Source organism: Dromaius novaehollandiae, chromosome 25 (genome assembly GCF_036370855.1).
Source record: "Dromaius novaehollandiae isolate bDroNov1 chromosome 25, bDroNov1.hap1, whole genome shotgun sequence".
In the NCBI taxonomy this organism is placed as follows: domain Eukaryota; kingdom Metazoa; phylum Chordata; class Aves; order Casuariiformes; family Dromaiidae; genus Dromaius; species Dromaius novaehollandiae.
In genome coordinates, this window is record NC_088122.1 from 790481 (window position 1) to 809586 (window position 19106).

Genomic DNA, 19106 nt, shown 5'->3' on the forward strand with positions numbered 1-19106 from the left:
TAAACAAGAAAAAAAATTCTCGCCCTGATCTGAAAATTATGAATTAATAGTAGTTTAAATACCGCTGCGGGGGAGGGTGGATTCGTGCTCGCTTCGGCAGCACATATACTAAAATTGGAACGATACAGAGAAGATTAGCATGGCCCCTGCGCAAGGATGACACGCAAATTCGTGAAGCGTTCCATATTTTTTTCGGACCGGTCACAGACCGCCCAGTCCCTGGATGACCCTCTTTGGTCCCAGTTTTGCCCCTTGCAGGAGGCCACAACCTGCCTCTGCCCCAGCTGGGGACAGGGGCAACTGCATCAGCACCCGCAGGGGGTGACGGGTGGGTGCTCAAGCTGGGGGCGAGCACCGCTGTGTGCCATGGGTGCACGTGGCACCGCAGCCATGGGTGCACCGCGGCTCCTCGGGGTGCCCGTGCTGCTGTGGGTGCCCATCCCGGGCGAAGGGCTGCCGGCGGCAGTGTTTGGCCAGGGCTGCCCTGCCCAGAGGGCCCCTCCTCGCCCCCGTTCCACCTTAACAGCCACGCGCTCCCCCGCGGGACACACACAGCCCTGGGTGCAGCCAGCGCAACCGCCCGGCTAAGGAGCGGCTGGTTCCTGCTTCCCGCGGCATTGCTTGGTTACGTCGTGCAAAGCAGGGCCGGATCCTGCCGAGCACCGCGGGACAGGCAGTGGGGCACGGGGCTGTGCTGGCACGCTGCAAGGCCGCCGCATGCTGCCCGGCTCGGCCCTGGCGCCCCCGAGCCCCCCCGCGGCAGGATGCCCCCAGGGCTCAGTGCCCCGGGGCGACCGGGGAGGTCGGCCTCAGCAGCCCCGCTTCGCGTGGACGGACCTGGGCTGCCTCCTCCCGCCCCGGCAGCCCCGTGGGGGAGGTACATGGCCCCCCGCGCAGCGCAGACGGGTCCCGCCGGCCGAGGGAGCAGACGGGGGCCCCAAGCCCTCGGTGGTCCCCTGGGGCCTCCTGCTCGGGGCTGGTTCCCCGACGGAGCCGGCCGGCAAGACGGGGTGCCCAGCCACGGGCACAGAGGGACTCGCCCCGGCCCCGCGCCGGGGGCACCCACGGAGGGAGTGGAAGAGGCCGGAGCCCCGCGCGGAGGGCGGGAGCAGAGTGCTGGGGGGCAGGACCCCCTGCCGCTGCCCGGCCCCGCTCCCCGCCCAGCCCCTGCCCGGGGAGCGCCCCGCGGCGAGGAAGATCCTGGTTGACCTTCGGCCTCTCCTGGCAGCCGCACGGCTCCCGGGGAGCAGAGAAGAGAGCTGTGGGGCCCGGAGCATCCCCAGCGCCGGCAGCCCCCCGCCGCAGGGCAGGGCGCTGTGCCAGCGGCTCCACGGCAAGGCACCGGCCCCCGGGCCGCCCCGCTGCCTCCCACCACCCGCAGCCCCCGCGCCGCAGCACCGCGGCCCGGCGGGGACAACCCCAGCGGGGTCCCGGCTTCGTCCCTGAGCCCTCGGAGCAAGCGCTGGGCCCCACAGCGCTGCAGAGCCGTGCGGGAAAACCAGCCTGATCCCGGCACCGTGCTGCGTGTCTTTATTTAACTGACTAATTTACCCCAGCCCCTTCCCTGGCAGAGAGCGGGGGGGTCCCAGGGCCAGCCCCGGCCCCCGCTGCGCCGAGCCGGCCTCCCCGCGGGGCTGCTGCCCCGCGCCCAGGGCAGCGGTCAGGACGCGGCCGGGCCCCCGCGGCTCCAGGGCTTGCCAGCAGCCCCGGCCCCGGTGCGGTGCGGGGCCTCAGACCGCGCTCTCCCGGCAGCTCTCGTCCTCCAGGAACCGCGTCAGCCTCCGCGCGGGGCCGGGCGCCGGGTCCTGCGCCGGGGCTGGGTCCCCGCCGGGGTCGTCGTCGCTCTGCTCCCTGGCGAAGTGCACGAACACCTGCGGGGACGGGGACGGGGACGGCGGTGAGGGGCAGCACCTGGGGTCACCGTCCCTGCCCGCCATCCCTGCCCACCGCCCGCGGCCCCGCGCACCTGGTCGAGGGTGGTCTGGGACACGGAGTAGTCCTGGATGTGGCAGGGGCCGCGCTGGGCCGCCAGGACGCCGAAGACGCTGGCCAGGGAGCCGGCGCGGGAGGGCAGCCGGTACTGCAGCAGCCCGCCGTGGCGCTCGGCCAGCGCGATGCCGGGGAAGGAGCGCTGCATGAGGCTCTGCACCAGCGCCGGCCCCGGGCCGCCCGCCCGCACCACCACTGTGTAGCCGTCCCCGAACCTGCCGCGGGGCGAGCGGGGCAGCGCTGCAGAGGCTCCTCCAGCCCCGCTGCCGCCCCGGCAGGGCTGGCCCCCCCCCCGGTCCCGGTTACCGGTTCTTGAGGTGCTGGACGCTCCCCAGGCAGCGAAAGCGGCCGTTCACCATGATGGCCATGCGGGTGCACAGCGCCTCGCACTCCTCCATGCTGCCGGGAGGGCAGGCGTGAGCCCTCGTGCGCGGGGGCGGCCGGGCGGGGGTCCCTCGCGCCGCGGGGCCCAGGCGTTCGGGCACCTCACCTGTGCGACGTGAGCACCACGGACCTGCCCTCCTTGATGATGCTGAGGATGCAATCCCAGAGGAACCGCCGGGCGCGCGGGTCCATCCCCGTCGTGGGCTCATCCTGCAAGGGCAGCGGGGTGACGCCGGGCGGGAGCGGGGCCAGGACCCCCCGGAGCCGCCGGCCCCCCGGCCCCGCACTGACCAGGAAGACGACGGGCGGGCAGCCGATGAGGGCGATGGCCGTGGAGAGCTTGCGCTTGTTGCCCCCGCTGTACTTGCCGGCGGGCCGGTCCGCGTGCGGCCCCAGCCCCAGCTTGGCGATGCCCCACTGAGCCACCTGCGAGCGGAGCGCCGGGGGGGCTGAGTGCCGGGGGGGCTGAGTGCCAGGGGCTGAACGCCAGGGGCTGAGCGCCGGGGGGGGCCGAGCGTGGGGTCCCGGGCGCCCGGCCGCGCGCCTCACCCCGGGCGTCTCCTCCTCCGGGACCCCGCGCAGGCGGCTGTAAAACTCCAGGTGCTCGCGGCCCGTGAGCAGGTCGGTGACAGCGTCGAACTGGGGGCAGTAGCCCATGTTCTGGCGCACGGACTGCAGGTCGGTGAGGATGCTGCGGGCGCGGGCGGCCGTGAGCGCCGGCGAGGGCGGGTGACGGCACAGCGGCGGCCGTCCCCAGCCCCTCCGCGAGCCCCCGTCCCGCTCACCTGTGCCCTTTCAGCCAGGCCTCCCCCAGCGTCACCTCCGTGTCCCCCGTCAGCATCTTGAAGGTGGACGTCTTCCCGGCACCGTTCACCCCCAGGAGCCCGAAGCACTGCGCGGGACGGAGGGCGTTAGCGGCAAAACCCACCGGCGCCTGCGCCCGGGGTGCCCCAGCGCGGCCCGGCAGCCGTCCCTCACCTCCCGGGGCGGGATGGCCACGCAGAGCCGGTCCACCGCCGGCGCCTTCCTCCGCCGGTACACCTGGAGCGGGAAGGGCGGGTGACGGCACGGCCCCGCCTGGCTCGGGGACCCCCGGCTCCGGGGACCCCCGGCTGCGTCCCGGGAGAGCGGCTGCACCCGGGGACGCTGCCGCAGCCGGCACGGCACGGGCGGAGGACGGGGACGGGGAAGGGCCGGCCCCGCCGCTCACCTTGGTCAGGTCCCGGAGCACCAGGACGTCGGTGGGGCGCGGCGTGCCGCCCACCCTGGCGCGCTCCCGGGCCACGTCCTCGTCCTCCTCGCCCAGCGAGGGCAGCTGCAGAGCCCACGGCCTGCGGGCAACAGCGGCTGGGAGCTTTCCGGCGACGGCGGCCCATCGCGGCCGGCAGTCGGCCCCCGCGGCCCCCTCCTCACCTGAGCCGCAGGAAGAAGCGGTACTGCACCAGGAGGGTGAAGAGGAAGAAGACGACGCCCTGAACGGCCATGGCGAACATGTTCTTCCCGGCCAGATCCCAGCACAGGGGGGACACGAACCGCTTGTCCCCTGCGAGGGGCGAAGAGGAGGGAAAAGGGGCTTTAGGAGCGGGGGGACAGTGGGGAGCAGCGCGGGGCCAGCAGCCCCCGGGACTCACCGAACCTCTCGAAGGCATCGGCCATCGCCTGGTTCTTCACCATGTCGATGAGGCCTCGGCCCAGGCAGAAGTGCGGGAAGACGAGGAAGACTTTCTTCAGGACGCGGTTGATGTCGTTGAGGTTCTGCCGGGGCAGCAGGCGAAGGCAGGGTCGGGGGAGAGCCGGCAGCGGTGGCGGGACGGGCGCTGGGGGCAGCCGGGGCTCACCTGGTCCACGAAGAGCTCCAGCACGAAGGTGGCCACGCTGCCGTTGATGCCGATGAAGAGGTTGATGCAGGTCAGGGCGACGTAGGCGGTGCTGGGGATGCTGAAGAGGAAGGAGGCCGGGTACATCAGGGGCGTGATGGACCAGCTGGAGGGACACAGGAAAACGGTGACCAAAACGCACCCCACGTGCGGGGACACGGCGGGGCCACCCGGGAACTGTCCCCACAGAGCCCCCGGACCTGAGCGCTGCTCCCGCCCAGACCCCCAGCCGCCTGCGTCCCCCAGCCCTTCGCAGGGCTCGGCCCCGCAGGTGACTGCCCCAGCCCTTCACCCATAGAGCAGCAGCAGCAGGACCAGGGAGGGCAGGTTGGCCGAGGACACGTAGGACTTCTGCTGGAAGCAGAGGAAGATGAGGATGACCAGCAGCGCGGGCACCAGGTAGTTGCACTGTGGGCACGAAGCAGCAAGGAGGGGGCCATGAACGGGGTCTGGCCCCCGGAGCCGCCTGCCCGCCCCGGCACAGCCCCAGCCCCGTCCCGCACCATGTCCCAAGCAAAGTTGCCCAGCCAGTAGGTCACGGGCTTCATGCCGCTGACGAACTGCAGGTGCTTGGCCTTGCTGACCCGCTCCTCGATGAGGAAGACCACGAAGCTCGCCGGGATGAAGGACATGGCGAAGATCACGCAGATGGAGACCAGCACGTCCACGGAGGTGGCCATCCTGCCGCGGAGAGGAGCGGGTCAGCCAGCGCCGGGGGCCCCGCGGGACCCCGGGACCCCCGCACTCACAAGGCGGCCTCCGAGAGCTGCTCCTTGGTGAGGTTGAGGGGGTGGTTGGTGGCGGTGATGCCGTAGCGCGTCGGGTCGGCCCCCGCCGGCAGCCTGGCCCGCAGCAGCCCGTTGCTGGCCACGTTGAGGAAGGCCACCGCGGCGTGCCAGCCCTTGTTGTTGAACCAGACCTGCGGCCCGGGGGAGGTCCCGCAGCGCCCTGAGCCGGGCTCAACCCCGGGGCTCGGGCACGGGGACCCGCTGCAGCTGGCTCCCCTCCGCCCCAGCCCACAGCACACTGCTCCCCCCAGGGCCAGGAACGGGGCCCAGGCATCCCGGCTCACAGCCCCGCTCCGAGCTGCTAGACCCAACCCCGTCTCAAGCCGGGCTCCATCCCGTCCTGCTCGTTGTAACCACGGGAAGGGGACCCAGGCGTCCGGGTGCTCGCTGCCTCCCAGCAACGGGGCCCCCCGGACCCGACCCCTGCGGGGCTGCTCGGCCCCGGGGCCGGGCTCACCTTGATGTTCCTGCGAGCGTCCAAGCCCTCGATGAAGCGGCTGAGGTTGCCCAGCAGCCGGTCCGTGGGGCTGCCCTGGGGGCAGGCGCGAGGCGGTGAGGAGGGGGCTCGCCCCAAGAGCCCTCCCGCCGCCCGGCCCGGCCCCCGGCGGGGCGCGGACCCCCAGCCGTACCGGGGTGACGTTGAACAGCGCCCGGAGCTCCAGGACCGCCCCGTCCACCTCCTCCACCGACGGCAGCACCTGGGAGCTGCGGGCGCCCAGCGAAAAGCCGCCGTACCTGGGTGTGCGGGGGAGAGCCGGACATTTCCAACCGCGCCACCGTTCCCCGCTGGCACCCGCTGCCCCAACCCAGCCCAGACGCCACGGTGAGGGTGCACACCGAAGAGCCAAGGCCACCCACGCGATGCCTCTGCCCAGAGACTCCCCGGGCCCCACCTGAGCGTGCACCCGTGGCCCGACCCCACACGGGACCCAGGCATCCTGCCTGCCCCATCTGCGCAGAACAAGACCCCGACCTCTCCCTGGACGCACCTGTGCTCATTCACCCACTTCTTGTTTCTCAGCCTGAAAGAAACAGGGCGCGGGAGGAAACACCAGCGAGGGGACGTTAGACCAACACGTGGCTGCCTGGCACCAGCCCGACGGCGGGTCCCCGCGGCACTGCCGGCTGCGACACCCCACGGCAGGGCAGCCCCGGCCGGGTTTGGTCCCCAGCATCCCTCCTGCCCCTGCCACGGCGGGTGTCCGTGCCGGAGCCCTGCCCACCTCCCTGCCGCACACCCGGGGGCCCTCGCTGCGTCCCCGCGGCCGTGGGACGGGGCGCCGGGGTCCGCGCTCACCCGTGGCGGATGACCTGGGGGTAGGTTTTCACCAGGTAGTCGGAGATGTTCCTGCCCGTCAGGTTCTGTAGGACGTCGCCCGTGCCCCGTCGCACCTGGGGGGGGACGGACAGAGGGGCTGGGTGGACGCGCAGCCCCCGGGGCCGCCGCCTGCCCCGTGCCCAAGCCCCCCCCCCTCCCCCCCGCGCACGGGGGCGGCAGGGCTCACCTGGGGCGGCGGGAGCCCCCCGGCCGCGTCCGGGCAGTCGGGCAGCATCCTGCGAGCCCCCGGGGTGCTGCAGCGGCAGGCGGGCGACGGCTCGGCCGGGGTCCAGTTCCCGCGGCGCAGGGCTGCCAGCAGGGCCGGGGGCGCCGGGGGGGCGGAGAAGCCGCCGGGGTGGGAGGCTGGAGGGCAGGGCCCCGTCCTGCTCCCCGGGCACCGTGCGGGGAGAGACCCCCGTGAGGAGCCCGGCGCGGCCCAGGGGCCTCGGGGGCGGCCCCCTCCCGCTATCCCCCCGCAAAGGGGACAGTTGGGCAGGGCCCCCCGGGAAACGCTGCCCTTCTCCGTCCCCGGACCGGACCCCGACGGCCCCCGCGCCGCCCCGGCACTCACGCCTCCCCGGCGTCCTTCATGCACTTGGTGCCGAAGCCCGGCTCGGCCAGCAGCGCGCCCAGGAGCCGAGCCGTGTCGGGGTCCCCCGGGGCGTCGTCGCTGGAAGCACAGCGCGGGCGGTGAGCCGGCGGCGGGGGGCGGCGGGGGCCGGGGGGGCGCGGGGGGGCCCCACCTGAAGAAGGTGAACTGCTGCCCGTACATCCAGGGCTCCAGGCGCAGCGGCGGGTACCTCCCGAAGGGCGGCACGATGAGGCTGAAGAGCAGCGCGATGCAGACGAAGACGGCCGGCAGGACGATCTGCGGGGCGGGAGGCGGCGGGGGCAAGGCCTGCTCTGCCCCCCCCCCAGCCCGCGTGCCCCCCGCGCCGCGGCCCGGCCCCTCGGCGGTACCTGCGCGAAGAAGCCGCGGGTGCTGCGCCGGGCGTGCAGCAGGCGCTTGGTGAAGAGCGCGCGGAGCTGCTGGCGGGTGAGCGCCCAGCCCGTCACCCGGCGGGACCCCCGGCCGGCCGCGCCGCGCAGCGGCTCCGTCTCCTGCGGCTCCTCGGCTGCGGGGGCAGAGGCGGCTCCTTGCCCCGGCTGCGGGCGCCAGCCCGGGCCGAGCCGGGCAGCGAGGGCAGGGGCTCGTGCGGGCGGTTGGCTCGCGGCGACGTCCCCGCGTCCCCTTTGGGACTCCCCAGCCCACCCCGGGTCCTACCTCTCCTGGCTCCTCGGACTCAGAGTAAAGGAGAGAGGAAAGAAGTGTTACGGCCGCACCAGTCGCGCCCGCACGGCAGCGGTTGGGTGACGGGGGGGTCCCAGGGCAGAGCAGACTCCCCAGACTATCGCAGACCCCTCCCCAAATTCCCACCGCTGCCCCCACACCAGCTCTCTCCAGCCCTAGGGACGCGTTCCCCAGGATTTCACGGCCCATCCCAGCCCCCGCTCAGGGCCAGGCACCCCAGACCCGCCGGCGGCCCGGCACCCCTGCTCCCCTCCCTTCCCAAAGCCCCCGGCGATGCCCCAAGGCTGGCGGCAGCCGCGATGCCGATGCCGCTGGAATTTCCCGGGCCACTCGCCAGGCCTGGCACCATGCACAGCCTGGCACAGCCGGAGGGACCCGGTGGCAGGGGTGGGCTGGTCGGGGAGCTCAGCCCCCCCCCCGGCCCCACGGCCCCCTCTTACCCAGCTCCCCATCAGCTGCTTCCGTGTCCCTGTCCCCGCTGGGGATGGCTTGGCTCCCTGGCCGGGAGGCTCTCCTGATGCCTGATGAAACAGGGCAGAGCGTCAGGGTGGGACGAGGGCCACAGCCTGGGACACGTCCCTGCACCCGAGGGTGCTCCCGGCAGGGACCCCAGCCCCGGGGAGGGCAGGGGCTGCACCGGGCGCTGCGTGCTCCCACGCGGGGCACAGGGACACCCACTCGCAGACACCGTGGGGCACGGGGACACCCACTCCCAGACACCGCAGTCCCTGCTCCGGCATCTCCCCACGCTGCCAAGTGTCCCTCCTGGTCCCCGTCCTGCACCCCGCTGTCCCGAAGCTCAGCTCTAGCTGGGGTGACACGTTTTACCTGCCACATCAACGTCCATCCCCGTGTCCTCAGCCACCTTCAGAAAGATCTGGGAGAGAGATGGGGCATTAAACACGGCCACGAGCGTCCTCCGCCCTGGCAAGGCAGAGCCCCGGGGTCACGGGCTGCCCCGGGCCAGCGCAGGGCAGGTGTTTGGTGGCCGGGGCCCCCCGGGAGCCTTGGCAAAGCCCTGGCCGCCGGCTCCTGCAGCCCCGGCAGCCGTCCCCGGGTACCTCTTCCAGGGTGGTGTCGGAGATGCCGTAGCTGGAGATGCCCAGGTCGCCCTGGCGGGCGTCCAGCTCCCGGAAGAGGTCCCCAAATGCCCCGTCCTTGGCGCCGCTGTAGGGCAGGACGAAGAGCAGCTCGTGCCCGATGTCTTCCACCAGCCGGGAGCCCGGGACCAGGTTCTGGATCAGAGCCGACAGCTGGGGCACATCTGGAGGGACAGGGAGGGCTGGGAACCTGGGGCCAGCGCCGGGGTCCGGCACAGGAGTGCTGTGCCCTGCGCCCGGCCTGGGGGGTCCCGGGGGGCTCCAGGCGGCAGGGGAGGACGGAGCTGCTCCGCGAGCACGGCCCCAACCCGCAGCGGGGCAGGGTGGGGGGGTGAGAAGCACCGTGTCCCCCCCCAGGGGGGCACCCGGGAAGGTCGCCCGGGATGAGGGCGGGAGGGAGGGACGGGCTCCCTACCCACAGCGCTGGCCTCGCTGTCCCGCTCGCTGCCCAGCCCCGTGTCGCTGCTGCGCTCCGAGTCGCTGCCGTCCTGCGCGAGAGGGCGGCCGGAGCGTGGGATGCGGCGGCAGGGCCGGAGGCCCGGGGGCCCGGCCGCCCCTCGGCTGGCGCTCGGCGCCGGGGGACGCACCTTTCTGGGGGGGCCGGGGGCGCTGCCGGCGCTGCCGCCCGGCCCGGGCCGCTGCCCCTTCACCAGGGTGAGGTAGTAGCCGGTGCCCAGCCTGGCCTTGAGGAAGAGGGGGGACCCGCAGCAGCAGAGCCGGCCCCGCGCGATGATGGCGATGCGGTCGCCCAGCAGGTCCGCCTCGTCCATGTAGTGGGTGGACAGGATGATGGTGCGGCCTGGGGCAGAGCGCGGGGGGGCTCGGGCTGCCTCGTCGCCCAGCGCCCGGACCCCCTGGGGCTGGGGGTGCGTGCACAGAGGGGTCCCCGGCCCCAGCCCCCACCTTTGCGGTACTTGAGCAGCAGCTCCCAGATGCCGCGGCGGGAGTAGGGGTCGACGCCGGCCGTGGGCTCGTCCAGGATGACCACCTTGGAGCCGCCCACGAAGGCGATGGCCACGGAGAGCTTCCGCTGCATCCCGCCTGCGGGGCCGGAGGGAGGGAGGGCGTCGGGGCGTCGGGGCCGCGGGAGCCGCCGCTCGGCCCCACGGGGCCCCTCCTGCCCCCCACGCACCCGAGAGGCTCTTGGTCTGCTCCCGGCGCTTGTGGGGCAGCCCCGTGTCCCGGATCAGCTGCTCCGTCTCCGCCTTCACCTGCTGCTCCGAGAGCCCCTTGAGCCGCCCGTAGAACCAGATGTGCTCCTCCACCGTCAGGCTGCGGCGGGCAGCGGCTGAGCCCCCGCTGCCCGCCCGGACGCCGGGGCCCGGCCCCCGCCCCCCTCCCCGGCCCCCGCCTACATGTCGAAGAGCACGTTGTGCTGGGGGCACACGCCCATGGTTTTCCGGACGCTGTCGATGTCGGAGCGGACGTCCCAGCCCAGGACGTAGGCGGTGCCGGAGGTGGGGGGCAGGAGGCCGCTGAGGATGGACCTGCAGCGGGGGAAAGGGGAGCGCAGGGGAAGCGGGACTCCCCCGCGGCCGCGCCCCCCCGGCACCCCCAGCCCGCGGCCTCACATGGTGGTGGTCTTGCCGGCGCCGTTGTGGCCCAGGAAGGAGGTGATCTGCCCCTCGTAGAAGTCCAGGCTCAGCCCGTTGACGGCCACTCGGCTGCTGTTGCGGTAAATCTTCACCAGGTTGCGGATGGAGACTCCGGGCTGCAGCTGGGCCGGCGGCTCCTCCATCAGCGCTGGAAGCCACCGGAGGGTCCCGGTCGTGGGGCTGGTCCCCTTGCAGCGGCGCAAAGCCCCGGCGTCCCCGCGGGAGCACCCGCGCCCAGCTCCGGCGCTCCGGCCGCGAGGCTCCGGGGCGGCACGGGGCGGGAGCTCACCTTGGGGCGCAGCCGGGGGGCTGGTGGGGAACGGGGGGTGCCCGGCCGAGGACTCCTCGCCGCACCAGTAGCTCCTCAGGAAGGGGAAATTCCAGGGCTTGGGGATCCCGTACTGACCTGCGGCGTGGACGGGGTTGGGAGCGCCGGCCGAGCGGGGCCGGGGCCGCGGGGGCCACGGGGGCCGCGCTCACCTGGGAAGACGCCCTCCACGTACCAGGTGGCCAGGCCGTAGAGGCCGGCGTCCAGCAGCAGCAGCGCCATGGCCGTGGCGAAGTTGTAGGGGTCCCCGGGCACGGGGCTGGCGCCCAGGTTGTGCCACTGGATGCCCACGCCCTGCTCCTCGTAGAGCGAGAAGTACTCGCAGCCGAAGCCGAAGGCCACCGGCGACAGCAGGCTCTGGCGGCGGCAAGCACGGCGGCGTGGGTGGAAAGCCCGGCCCCGGGGCGGGGGGGGTCCTGCGCCCCAAACCCTGCGCCTGGCACGCGCGGGGCACCGTGGGGCCGCTCACCACGAGGACGCGGAGCGGGAAGGTGACGTGGTCGCGCCAGGCCACGCACAGCACGTAGGGCAGGTAGAAGGAGAAGTAGATGATGCCGCCGCAAGCCGAGGCCAGGTTGGCGCGGGGGAAGAAGGTGCTGATGAGGAAGCACTGGCAGATGGTGGCCACCGAGAAGGTGCCGAGGAAGAGGAAGATCACGGCGGGATCGCTGTAGGGCAGGATGTTCCCCAGCTGCGGAACGAGGGAGGTTGGAGCCCGCAGAGCCCCCCCCGCGCTGGCTGCCAGCCCCCCACACTCCCCACATCGCCCCGGCTCTGTCCCCCATGCCCAGCTCTGCAACGTGCCTTGAGGATGAGGACGAGAAGGGCCGAGCTGAGGAGGAAGGGGATGAAGCTGCTGAGGAACCAGCTGAGCCAGAGGATGCCGCTGCTCAGCCCCATGGTCTTCATGGTCTCCTTGAGACGCGCCTCCTTCTCGTGCACCACCCCCTTGATGATCATGGCCACGGAGTAAATCCAGGCCAGCGTCATGAAGAGGGGCAGCGAGCGGTTCAGGACCCGCAGGAACCTGCGGGAGACAGCGGCGGCCCTTACCCCCCCGCCTGACCCCCCGGCAGGGACACGGCGGGCCGGGGCCCCGCGCCGCCCGCTCACACGTCGTCCACGTAGCAGGGGTAGGGCATCTGCTGGAGGTACACGCCGGTGCGCGGGGCGGCCCCGGTCTGCACCCGCACCACCGCCTGCTCCACCAGGTCCTGCACGTAGACGAAGCCGCCCCACACGTAGCGCAGGTCGCTGAAGGGGTCGGCCGCCGGGCCCGGGTCCCAAAACCTGGGGGCAGAGCAGAGCGCTGGCAGGGGGGGGGACGCCCCCCAACCCGGGTCTGGGATGCGGGGACAGGCGACCCCGACCTGTCCTTGATCTTGTTGGTCCTCGTGACGTCGTCGATGTCCATGCGGATCTTGTAGCGGACGTGGGGGGGCAGCGCCTGGGCCGTGGCGTTCGCGGGCGGCTCGAAGACCACGGCGGCCCAGAACTGCCGCTGCTCCAGCAGCTCCAAGGCCCTGGCCACCAGCTGCTCCTCGGTGGCCACCGCCTCGATCTTGTCCAGGCAGACGCACTGCAGGCGGGAGGGCAGGGTGAGCGGGCGCTCGGGACCCGGCTGCCGGGGGGCCGGGGGGGACACGCACCTCCATGAACTGGGCCAGCGTGCCCAGGACCCGGTCCGCTTCGGCGTACACCTGGCGCCAGGTGAGCCCGGGGCCCGGGGCCGGCGCGGCCAGGAACCCGGCCAGGGCCGACAGGTTCCAGGAGGTGCCGTTGAGGAGCCCGTCCAGGAGCTGCGCCGTCCCCGGGACCTGCAGCAGCTCCTGCAAAAAAACGGGGGGGAAAGAGGGTTAGAGCATCTGCCCCATCGCCCCGTCCCTGCTCCCGTCCCCGTGCCCAGCCCAGCCGGCCCCAGGGCCGCGACGCACCTGGAGGAGCTGCATCTCCAGGCTGCTGTTGAGGAAGGTGTAGATCTGGGGCGCCAGCTCCCGCCACGCGCCCCCCACGTCCCGCAGCACGGCCAGCTCCCGGAAGGTCCGGTTCACCTGCACGGGCGGCGGGTGAGGCAGGGCCGGGGGCGCCGACCCCCCGGTGCCCCCCGCGGCGCCCCGCTCACCTCGGCCATGACGCTGTCGGTGCCGGGGCCCGGCGGCGTGTACAGGATCTTGCCCACGAAGAGGGGCTTGATGCCCCGCCAGAAGATCTGCGAAAGCGGGTTGGACTCCAGGCTCCGGATCAGCTCTCTGCAGAAGGGACCTGGCACAGGGGCAGAACGGAGCCCTTGGAGGCTGCTCCCGCGGCCCCCCCCCCCCCCCCCCCCGCCGGGGTGCCCTGGCGAGCCCCGGCCCCTGCCCCGGCCCCGGCCCCGGCCCCACTCACTGCTGGCGTCGCTGGGGGCCGCGTCTCTCCGCTCGGAGCTGTTGCGGTCCAGGAACGCCTTGATGTCGTTGTCCTCGTACCAGTTGAGGGAGGGGACGCGGAGCCCGCCGCCCTCGGGGTGCCCGCAGGCGATGCGGGACAGGGCCCCGAAGGCGCCCGGCAGGGAGGTGCTGCCGTTGGGGGCCGCCAGCGCCCCGATCTCCTGCCGCAGCTCCGCGAAGCTGGTCGTGGAGGAGCCCTGGGGGGAGCGGGACGGGGAGCAGAGCGGGGCTGCGGGCGCCCCGCCGCCGGGCCGGGGACGCTGGGGACACCCCGGGCAGCGCTGCGCTGCGGGGAGCACCCGGGGGGGACCCGCACCCCCAGGGCGGCGCGGCGGGGCGGGGGGCAGCTACCTCCTGCAGCAGGGCCTCGGCACCGCGCAGGACGGCGGCCAGGGCCCCTACGGCGTCGGCGACGTCGTCCGCCTCCGAGCTGAGCCGCTCCTGCGAGGGGCGGCGGGACAGGGGTCACGGCCCCTCCGCGGGGACCCGGCGGGTCTCCGAGCCGGGGCTTTCCAGGGCGGTGGCAGAGCCACGTCCCCCCGCGCCCCCCCCAGCGCCCACTCACCGCGACGAGCCGGGGGAAATCCAGCTGGGAGAGGAAGGCGCGCTCCACGGCGCGCAGCGTGGGGCCGGGCAGGGCGCAGAGCCCTTGCTGCAGGCGCTGCGAGGCCGCGGCGTCGCCCGCCGCCAGGAAGCCCCCCAGCTCCGAGGCGTCGCAGACCACGGCCTTCAGCGGGACGCGGGCGCCCGCCAGGGAGAGCTGGGGCCGGCGGGGGGGCGGTGAGGCGGGGAGCCCCACGGCACCCTCACCCGCGAGCCGCCCGGCGCGCTCCCTACTCACGACGCGAGGGGTGAGCCGAGCCCCCAGCAGCTCCTCCACCAGCGCCGGCGGCAGCGACGTGTTGGCGCGCAGGAACTGGGAGAAGCTCTCCTGCGCCCTCAGGTAGCCCCTCACGGGCAGGGCTGGCGGGGCGGCGGCGGGGTCAGCGCACGGGGGGCCGCGCTCGCCCCGGGCACCTGCCCCCCCGGCCCCGCACTCACCCGTCCGCAGAGCCGCGCTGCCCCGCAGCCGGCGCAGGGCGCGCAGGAGCCGGCCCAGGCTGCGCGGGAGCTGCTCCCCCCGGGCGCCGAGCAGCACCCGCCGGGCGTCCGTCAGCAGGCGGGAGAGGCTGCGGGCGGAGGCGGCCGTGAGACGCGGCCCCGCGGCCCCCACAGCCCCCGCGGCCCCCACAGCCCCCCGCGGCCCCACTCACATGGAGCCGTTGAAGTTCCCCACGGCGCCGGGGGCCTCGCCCGCCGTGGCGTGGCGGAAGCAGGGGTTGTGCATGTTGCAGATGATGCCCTGGATCCAGGGCAGCGTCCCAGCCGACGGCAGGGCCTTGTTGGGGAAGTGGCCTGCCGAGAGAGGGGCAGACGGTGCCGGAGGGGCAGGAGGGACCCCCGGGCCCCGCGCCCCGGAGCGAGGAGAGCCCCGAGCGCCCCAGCCGCGTCCGCCTCCCCGTGCGTCACCCCCGGGCCACCCAGGCTCTGCCGGTTCCCGCAGGGCTCCAGCGCGAGGGGCAGCGCCCGGGAGCCCCGTGCAGCCCGGCACCCGTGGGTGCCCGGGGCTCGCGCTGGCCCGGGGCACTCACACTCATGCTGCTTGAACGGCGGGTGGGACTGCCGCACGGAGATCAGGATGAAGAAGAGGAAGAGGGGCCACAGGAGCTCGATGGCCAGCTGGACCTGGAGGGGGAGACCGCGGTCGGGGTGGAGGGGACGGGAGAGCCCCCCCTCCATCGGCGCCCAGGGCTCTGCCCGGTCCCCGGCGCGTGGGACCCGGCGGCTCCCCAGGAGCCCCCCGGCGCGGGCGCCCGCCTCACCCTCTGCCTCCGCCGGTAGGTGAAGTTCTTCCAGAGCAGCAGCCGCAGCTGGGTGCCCACGGCCATGGCGGGGGCGCGGGGCCGGCGCTCGGCCCCGGCTGCGGGGAAGAGAGCGCAGGGTCAGCGCGAGCCCTCGCCCCGCAGAGCCTGGCGGCCCCGTCCCGGAGGCTGAGCCCTGCCGATCCGCCGTTGGGCTTTCGCTCCCCCCGCCTCGGGGCTTGCACGCGGGAGGGGGCACGAGCGCCCGGCTGAGCTCCCCAGGGCCCCGCTGCGCCGGCGGGGAGGAGCTGGCGCCGCGTTCCTGCCCGCAAAGCTCCTTTCCGCACCAAAGCCTTCCAATCTTACGCTTTTGTAAACCAAAAGCAGCAAAACAGGGCACAAGCTCTGAAAAGTCCCTTTCAGGTCACCGTCGCTTCAGGAACGATGAACCAGATTCACGTATGACACCAACCACGCAGCAGCCGCCCACGTCCCCCGGGCAAATCCGGCCCCAGCTGAAGGACTGGGATATGATCCCTAGGGACTGGCCACGGCTCCCGGAGAGCTGGGCAGCCCTGGGGCCTGCCCCTGCCTCAGTTTCCCCATCTGGGGATGAGGGCAGACACTGCTCCTGCTTTGCAAAGCGGTGGGATCCTCCGGGTCTGGGAAGCGACACTAACACAACTGCTTTTTTCAGCTTCTGGCAGATCCTGCCCACGGGGCGGCTGGAAGCAGAGCCAGGACCAGCGGGAGACGGCGCCCAGGGTGCTGCCGGGCCCCCACCCCGTTGCCAGGTGCTGCGGGACCGGCCTCTCCCGGCTCCGGGGCTCAGGACCGGGTCTTTTCCGGCAAAAACCAGACCAAGCACCTCCCTCCTCAGTGCCCAAACTCACCTTTCTCTTCTCTCCCCTCCGGGAGCAGGAGACCCCGCGGCCAGGTCCAGCCCCGCGTCCCGGCCGCCCCAGCCGGGTGCCGGGTGCCGGCGCAGGTGCGTGCCGTGCAGCCGGGCTCTGCCCCGCGAGGCCGGGCACCGGCCGGAGCCAGCGGCGGGCAGCGCCCCACGGCCCCTGCTGCCAGCGCTAATCCGCTAGCCCCGGGCCCGGGAGCGGATAAGCAGGTACCGGAGCCGGGCGGGATTAGGGTCCTCGCAAGGAAATCCCGCTAATCAGCCTGCCGGGACCGACATAAGCGGCACTAAAGCAGGGCTCTGCGGGAGGATTTCTCCGCGGGGGGCCCAGGGGATTGAGGGGGCTTTGGCAGCCCCCCAGCACCCTGCCGCGGGGAGGGAGCGTGGCGAGGGCAGCCCGGGCACCGCGTGTGTGGTGGCTCAGCCCGGGCACCCGCTGCCAGGACGTGGGTGACGCTGCCGGGGGAGGCGGCCAGGAGCCAGGCAGCACCCAGCCCCGCCGGGCGCAGGACGTGCCGGTGCCTCCCGCGGCCAGGAAGGACCCTCTGGCCGGCTCTGCATCGACCCAGCTTGGGGAGGCAGCAGGTCCTTCCCCCTTCTTTTTGCAGAAGGAAAAACAGACGAAACACTTGGTGTTGCTAAAGGCAGAAGCCGAGCAGCCTCCCGAGGGAGACGTTGTGCGAGGGACCCCTCACGCCCACCGCAGCCGGCAAATACGCCGGGTCACCGCCACCGCCAGCGTCCCCCGGCCTCGGGGAGCAAAACCCGCTCGGCAAAGGGGACAAGGGGCGGCCCCGAGGAGCGCGCGCCCCGCAGCCGGTGAGCCGAGCGCTGGGGAGAAACCGAGGGGCAGCGGGCAGCGGCCCCGGGCTGCCGGCCGGCCTCGACAGGGGCGCGGGAAGGCCCAGCTCTTCCCCTGCGCTATCGGAGCTGCGTCCGAGACCCCGGAGCTCCGGCGTGTTGTGCCTGTCAGTAACTGTTGCTGGCTGCTTTCCAGCGCGTTCCTGCTTTCTGACCTGGCCTTTCCCTATAGCTGCAAGGGCTGGAAATGCAAATCCATAATTAATGAGCAGCGGGACTCCTGCGTCCGCCTGGGCGCTGCCTCTCCATCCCCAGCGGCAAGCAGGAAGCAGCCTGGCCTCCCCTCCCGGCCCGCAGCACCCGCCACCCCGGCCCCTGCGCCGTGGGAGCCGCCGCAGCTGCGAAAGGCACCGCGGCTTCTCGGCTGAAGGGTCGCTCGGCAGCCAGAAGTTGGACTCGGGTTGTCAGGAGCAGCGCGGCTTTATTCAGCGCCCGGCCCCGGCCCGGCTGCAGCGAGCGCAGGCCGGGGGCTCTGCGCGGGGCAGAGCACGGAGCAACGGGGGGGAGCACGCCGCCGGGGAGGGGGCTGCAACGCAGGACCCCCCCCGAGACCCGGGCACAGACCAGCACCCCCGGGGAAGGACATCGCCCTTCGCACACGCGTCTCCGCGGGGAGCCCGGGACCCGGGGGCGGAGGAAGGGCTGCGCTAAGCCGGGATTTGTGCAGAAAGCGAGCGGCGGCCGGGGCTGGCTGCGCGCACGGCTCTGCCGGCGGAGCTGCCCTCGCTCCCCGCCGTCCCTCCGCGAAGCTGCGCCCATCAGAGCGCGTCCGGCCCCTCCGCTCCCACCGGGCGGCTCGGCCCGAGGTGGGTAACGGTCCCCGCACCCCCGGCCTGCGCCGAAAACAGCCCCCCCGGGCCCTCCCGCCTCGGGGGCGCCTGGGGGGCCCCTGCCCTCCTCCCGCTCGGGGCGCCCCGCGCACCAGAGCCCCCCAGCCCTCACCGCCCAGCGCAGGATGCTCCAGCCCGGGCGAGGGCAGCGTGCTGGGTGCCCCGTCCCCGCAGCGCGGAGCAGCCTGGCAGCGGCACCGGGACCCCCTGCAGCCTGGGGACCCCGCTCCAGCCCGGGGACCCCGTCCGGATGGGACCCCGTCCGAGGGCCCCTCCCAGCCGGAGACCCCCCCCAGCTGGTCACCCTTTACCCGGACACCCCCGCTGAGGACCCGCTGCAGCCTGGGGACCCCCTCCCAGATGGGGACCCCGCCCGGGCGCCCCCCTCCCGCGGCGTCCCCCCCTTTACCTGCCTACTCCATCCCCGCGCGGCCCCTTTAAGGTGACCCTGCCGCCGGCTCCGCCGAAGCTCGCCGCGCAGGCCACGCCCCCTCCCCCAACCACGCCCCCTTCCTCTGAGGCCACGCCCCTTCCGCTCGGCTCTGGCTACAAAGTAACCGCGGGCGTGACGTATCGGAAGTGACTCTTAAAGGGGCCCGCGCGGGCCGGGGCCGGGGCCGGTGGGTGCAGGGCCTGGCGCCGGGTGCCCTGGGGGGTGGCAGGGCCGTGCCCCTCCTGGGGAGGAAGGGCCCTCCCGGCACCCCCCTCCTCCCGGCGCCGCAGGCCTCCCGCAGCCTCCCAGGGCTGCAGCCGGGCTGCGCCGGGTCCCACGCGGGGCTGGGTGCCGGTGCCGGTGCCGGGCTCGGTGCCTGCCGCAGCCTCGCCGCAGCAGGGTTGAAGCCCCGCTCCTCCCCTTGCCGGGCTGCAGGACCAGCCCTGCTGCCCCCGCTGAGGCTTCCCGAGCTCCGGGGGCTGTGGCAGCCCCGGGCCGGTCGGCACGGCCCTGCAGGGCGTAGCGGGGTGCCAGGAGCTCCGCTTGCTCCCTCCGGCCCTGGCCCCGGCCCCGCGCCACCGCTTTGCGCTTCCTCCCTCGAGTCACGGAGACGTGCTGGGGTGAGGGCCCTCCCGGCCCGGGTTGTGTTGCAACCTGTTGTTCCTGTTGTTCCCAGCCTGCTCACAGCCAAATTCCCGTGGTGTTATGTATGATCCATTACACGAGGTATTACACGCTTTTTATGATCTCCAATTACACCCAATTAAGCAAGCACACCTTTCCCTTGGAGAGGCAGCCACAGCTCTGGGGAGGCTACAAAATGCAGAGAATATCTGAGTCATGCTGCTGCCGGCAGGCAGAGCTGGGCCAGGACGGTGCTTAGAGCCTGGTGAATCACTTCACTTAATAATGCAGGAGGATGCTAAAGTAGCGAGCTATTAAGGACAGAAGAATAAAGCAAGTTGAGCTCTTTTGTTTTTTTTAAAACCAATAATGACAGGCTAAAAGGCTGTGGCTTGAGAGAGAGGACGGCGGTGGAGCCAGCGTTTCCATCAGCAACGCCAGCCAGCCCACTCAGGCCTCGGCCTCGCGCCACGGAGGAGCTCGGCCCCCCGAACCTCCACCCCCCCGTCTCACC

General features: G+C 73.3%; 1 protein-coding gene and 1 non-coding gene across 4 annotated transcripts; one reads left to right on the plus strand and one right to left on the minus strand.

Moving 5' to 3' along the window:
* The first annotated feature begins 84 nt into the window (after positions 1 to 84).
* Positions 85 to 191, plus strand: LOC112988110 (U6 spliceosomal RNA). The gene has a single exon (XR_003260450.1). It is a non-coding gene; the product is annotated as a U6 spliceosomal RNA (small nuclear RNA).
* A 1324-nt stretch (positions 192 to 1515) lies between these two features.
* ABCA7 (ATP binding cassette subfamily A member 7) lies at positions 1516 to 18054 on the minus strand. 3 transcript variants are annotated; one of them, XM_064497397.1, is made up of 50 exons: positions 17945 to 18054; positions 14959 to 15056; positions 14728 to 14821; positions 14350 to 14491; positions 14138 to 14265; positions 13938 to 14059; positions 13662 to 13856; positions 13448 to 13537; positions 13056 to 13293; positions 12793 to 12932; positions 12605 to 12721; positions 12320 to 12499; positions 12041 to 12249; positions 11784 to 11960; positions 11475 to 11697; positions 11140 to 11361; positions 10823 to 11027; positions 10632 to 10748; positions 10319 to 10490; positions 10103 to 10234; positions 9880 to 10019; positions 9651 to 9788; positions 9335 to 9546; positions 9163 to 9235; positions 8709 to 8911; positions 8476 to 8524; positions 8088 to 8168; positions 7317 to 7471; positions 7100 to 7224; positions 6928 to 7026; positions 6544 to 6739; positions 6336 to 6430; positions 6028 to 6060; positions 5668 to 5773; positions 5496 to 5570; positions 5000 to 5169; positions 4754 to 4931; positions 4543 to 4658; positions 4212 to 4311; positions 4005 to 4128; positions 3787 to 3916; positions 3584 to 3704; positions 3352 to 3414; positions 3159 to 3265; positions 2923 to 3064; positions 2665 to 2799; positions 2480 to 2583; positions 2296 to 2388; positions 1967 to 2204; positions 1516 to 1871 (listed from the first exon to the last, which is right to left on the minus strand). In XM_064497397.1, exons 2-50 carry the CDS (start codon positions 15022 to 15024, stop codon positions 1731 to 1733), a joined length of 6711 nt encoding a protein of 2236 aa, XP_064353467.1. In that variant the 5' UTR covers positions 15025 to 15056; positions 17945 to 18054; the 3' UTR covers positions 1516 to 1730. The 3 variants fall into 3 exon arrangements, with proteins under 3 accessions (XP_064353467.1, XP_064353466.1, XP_064353468.1); XM_064497396.1 differs by having other exon boundaries at positions 4212 to 4356; XM_064497398.1 differs by lacking the exons at positions 1967 to 2204; positions 2296 to 2388 and having other exon boundaries at positions 4212 to 4356.
* Between the last annotated feature and the right edge of the window lie 1052 nt (positions 18055 to 19106).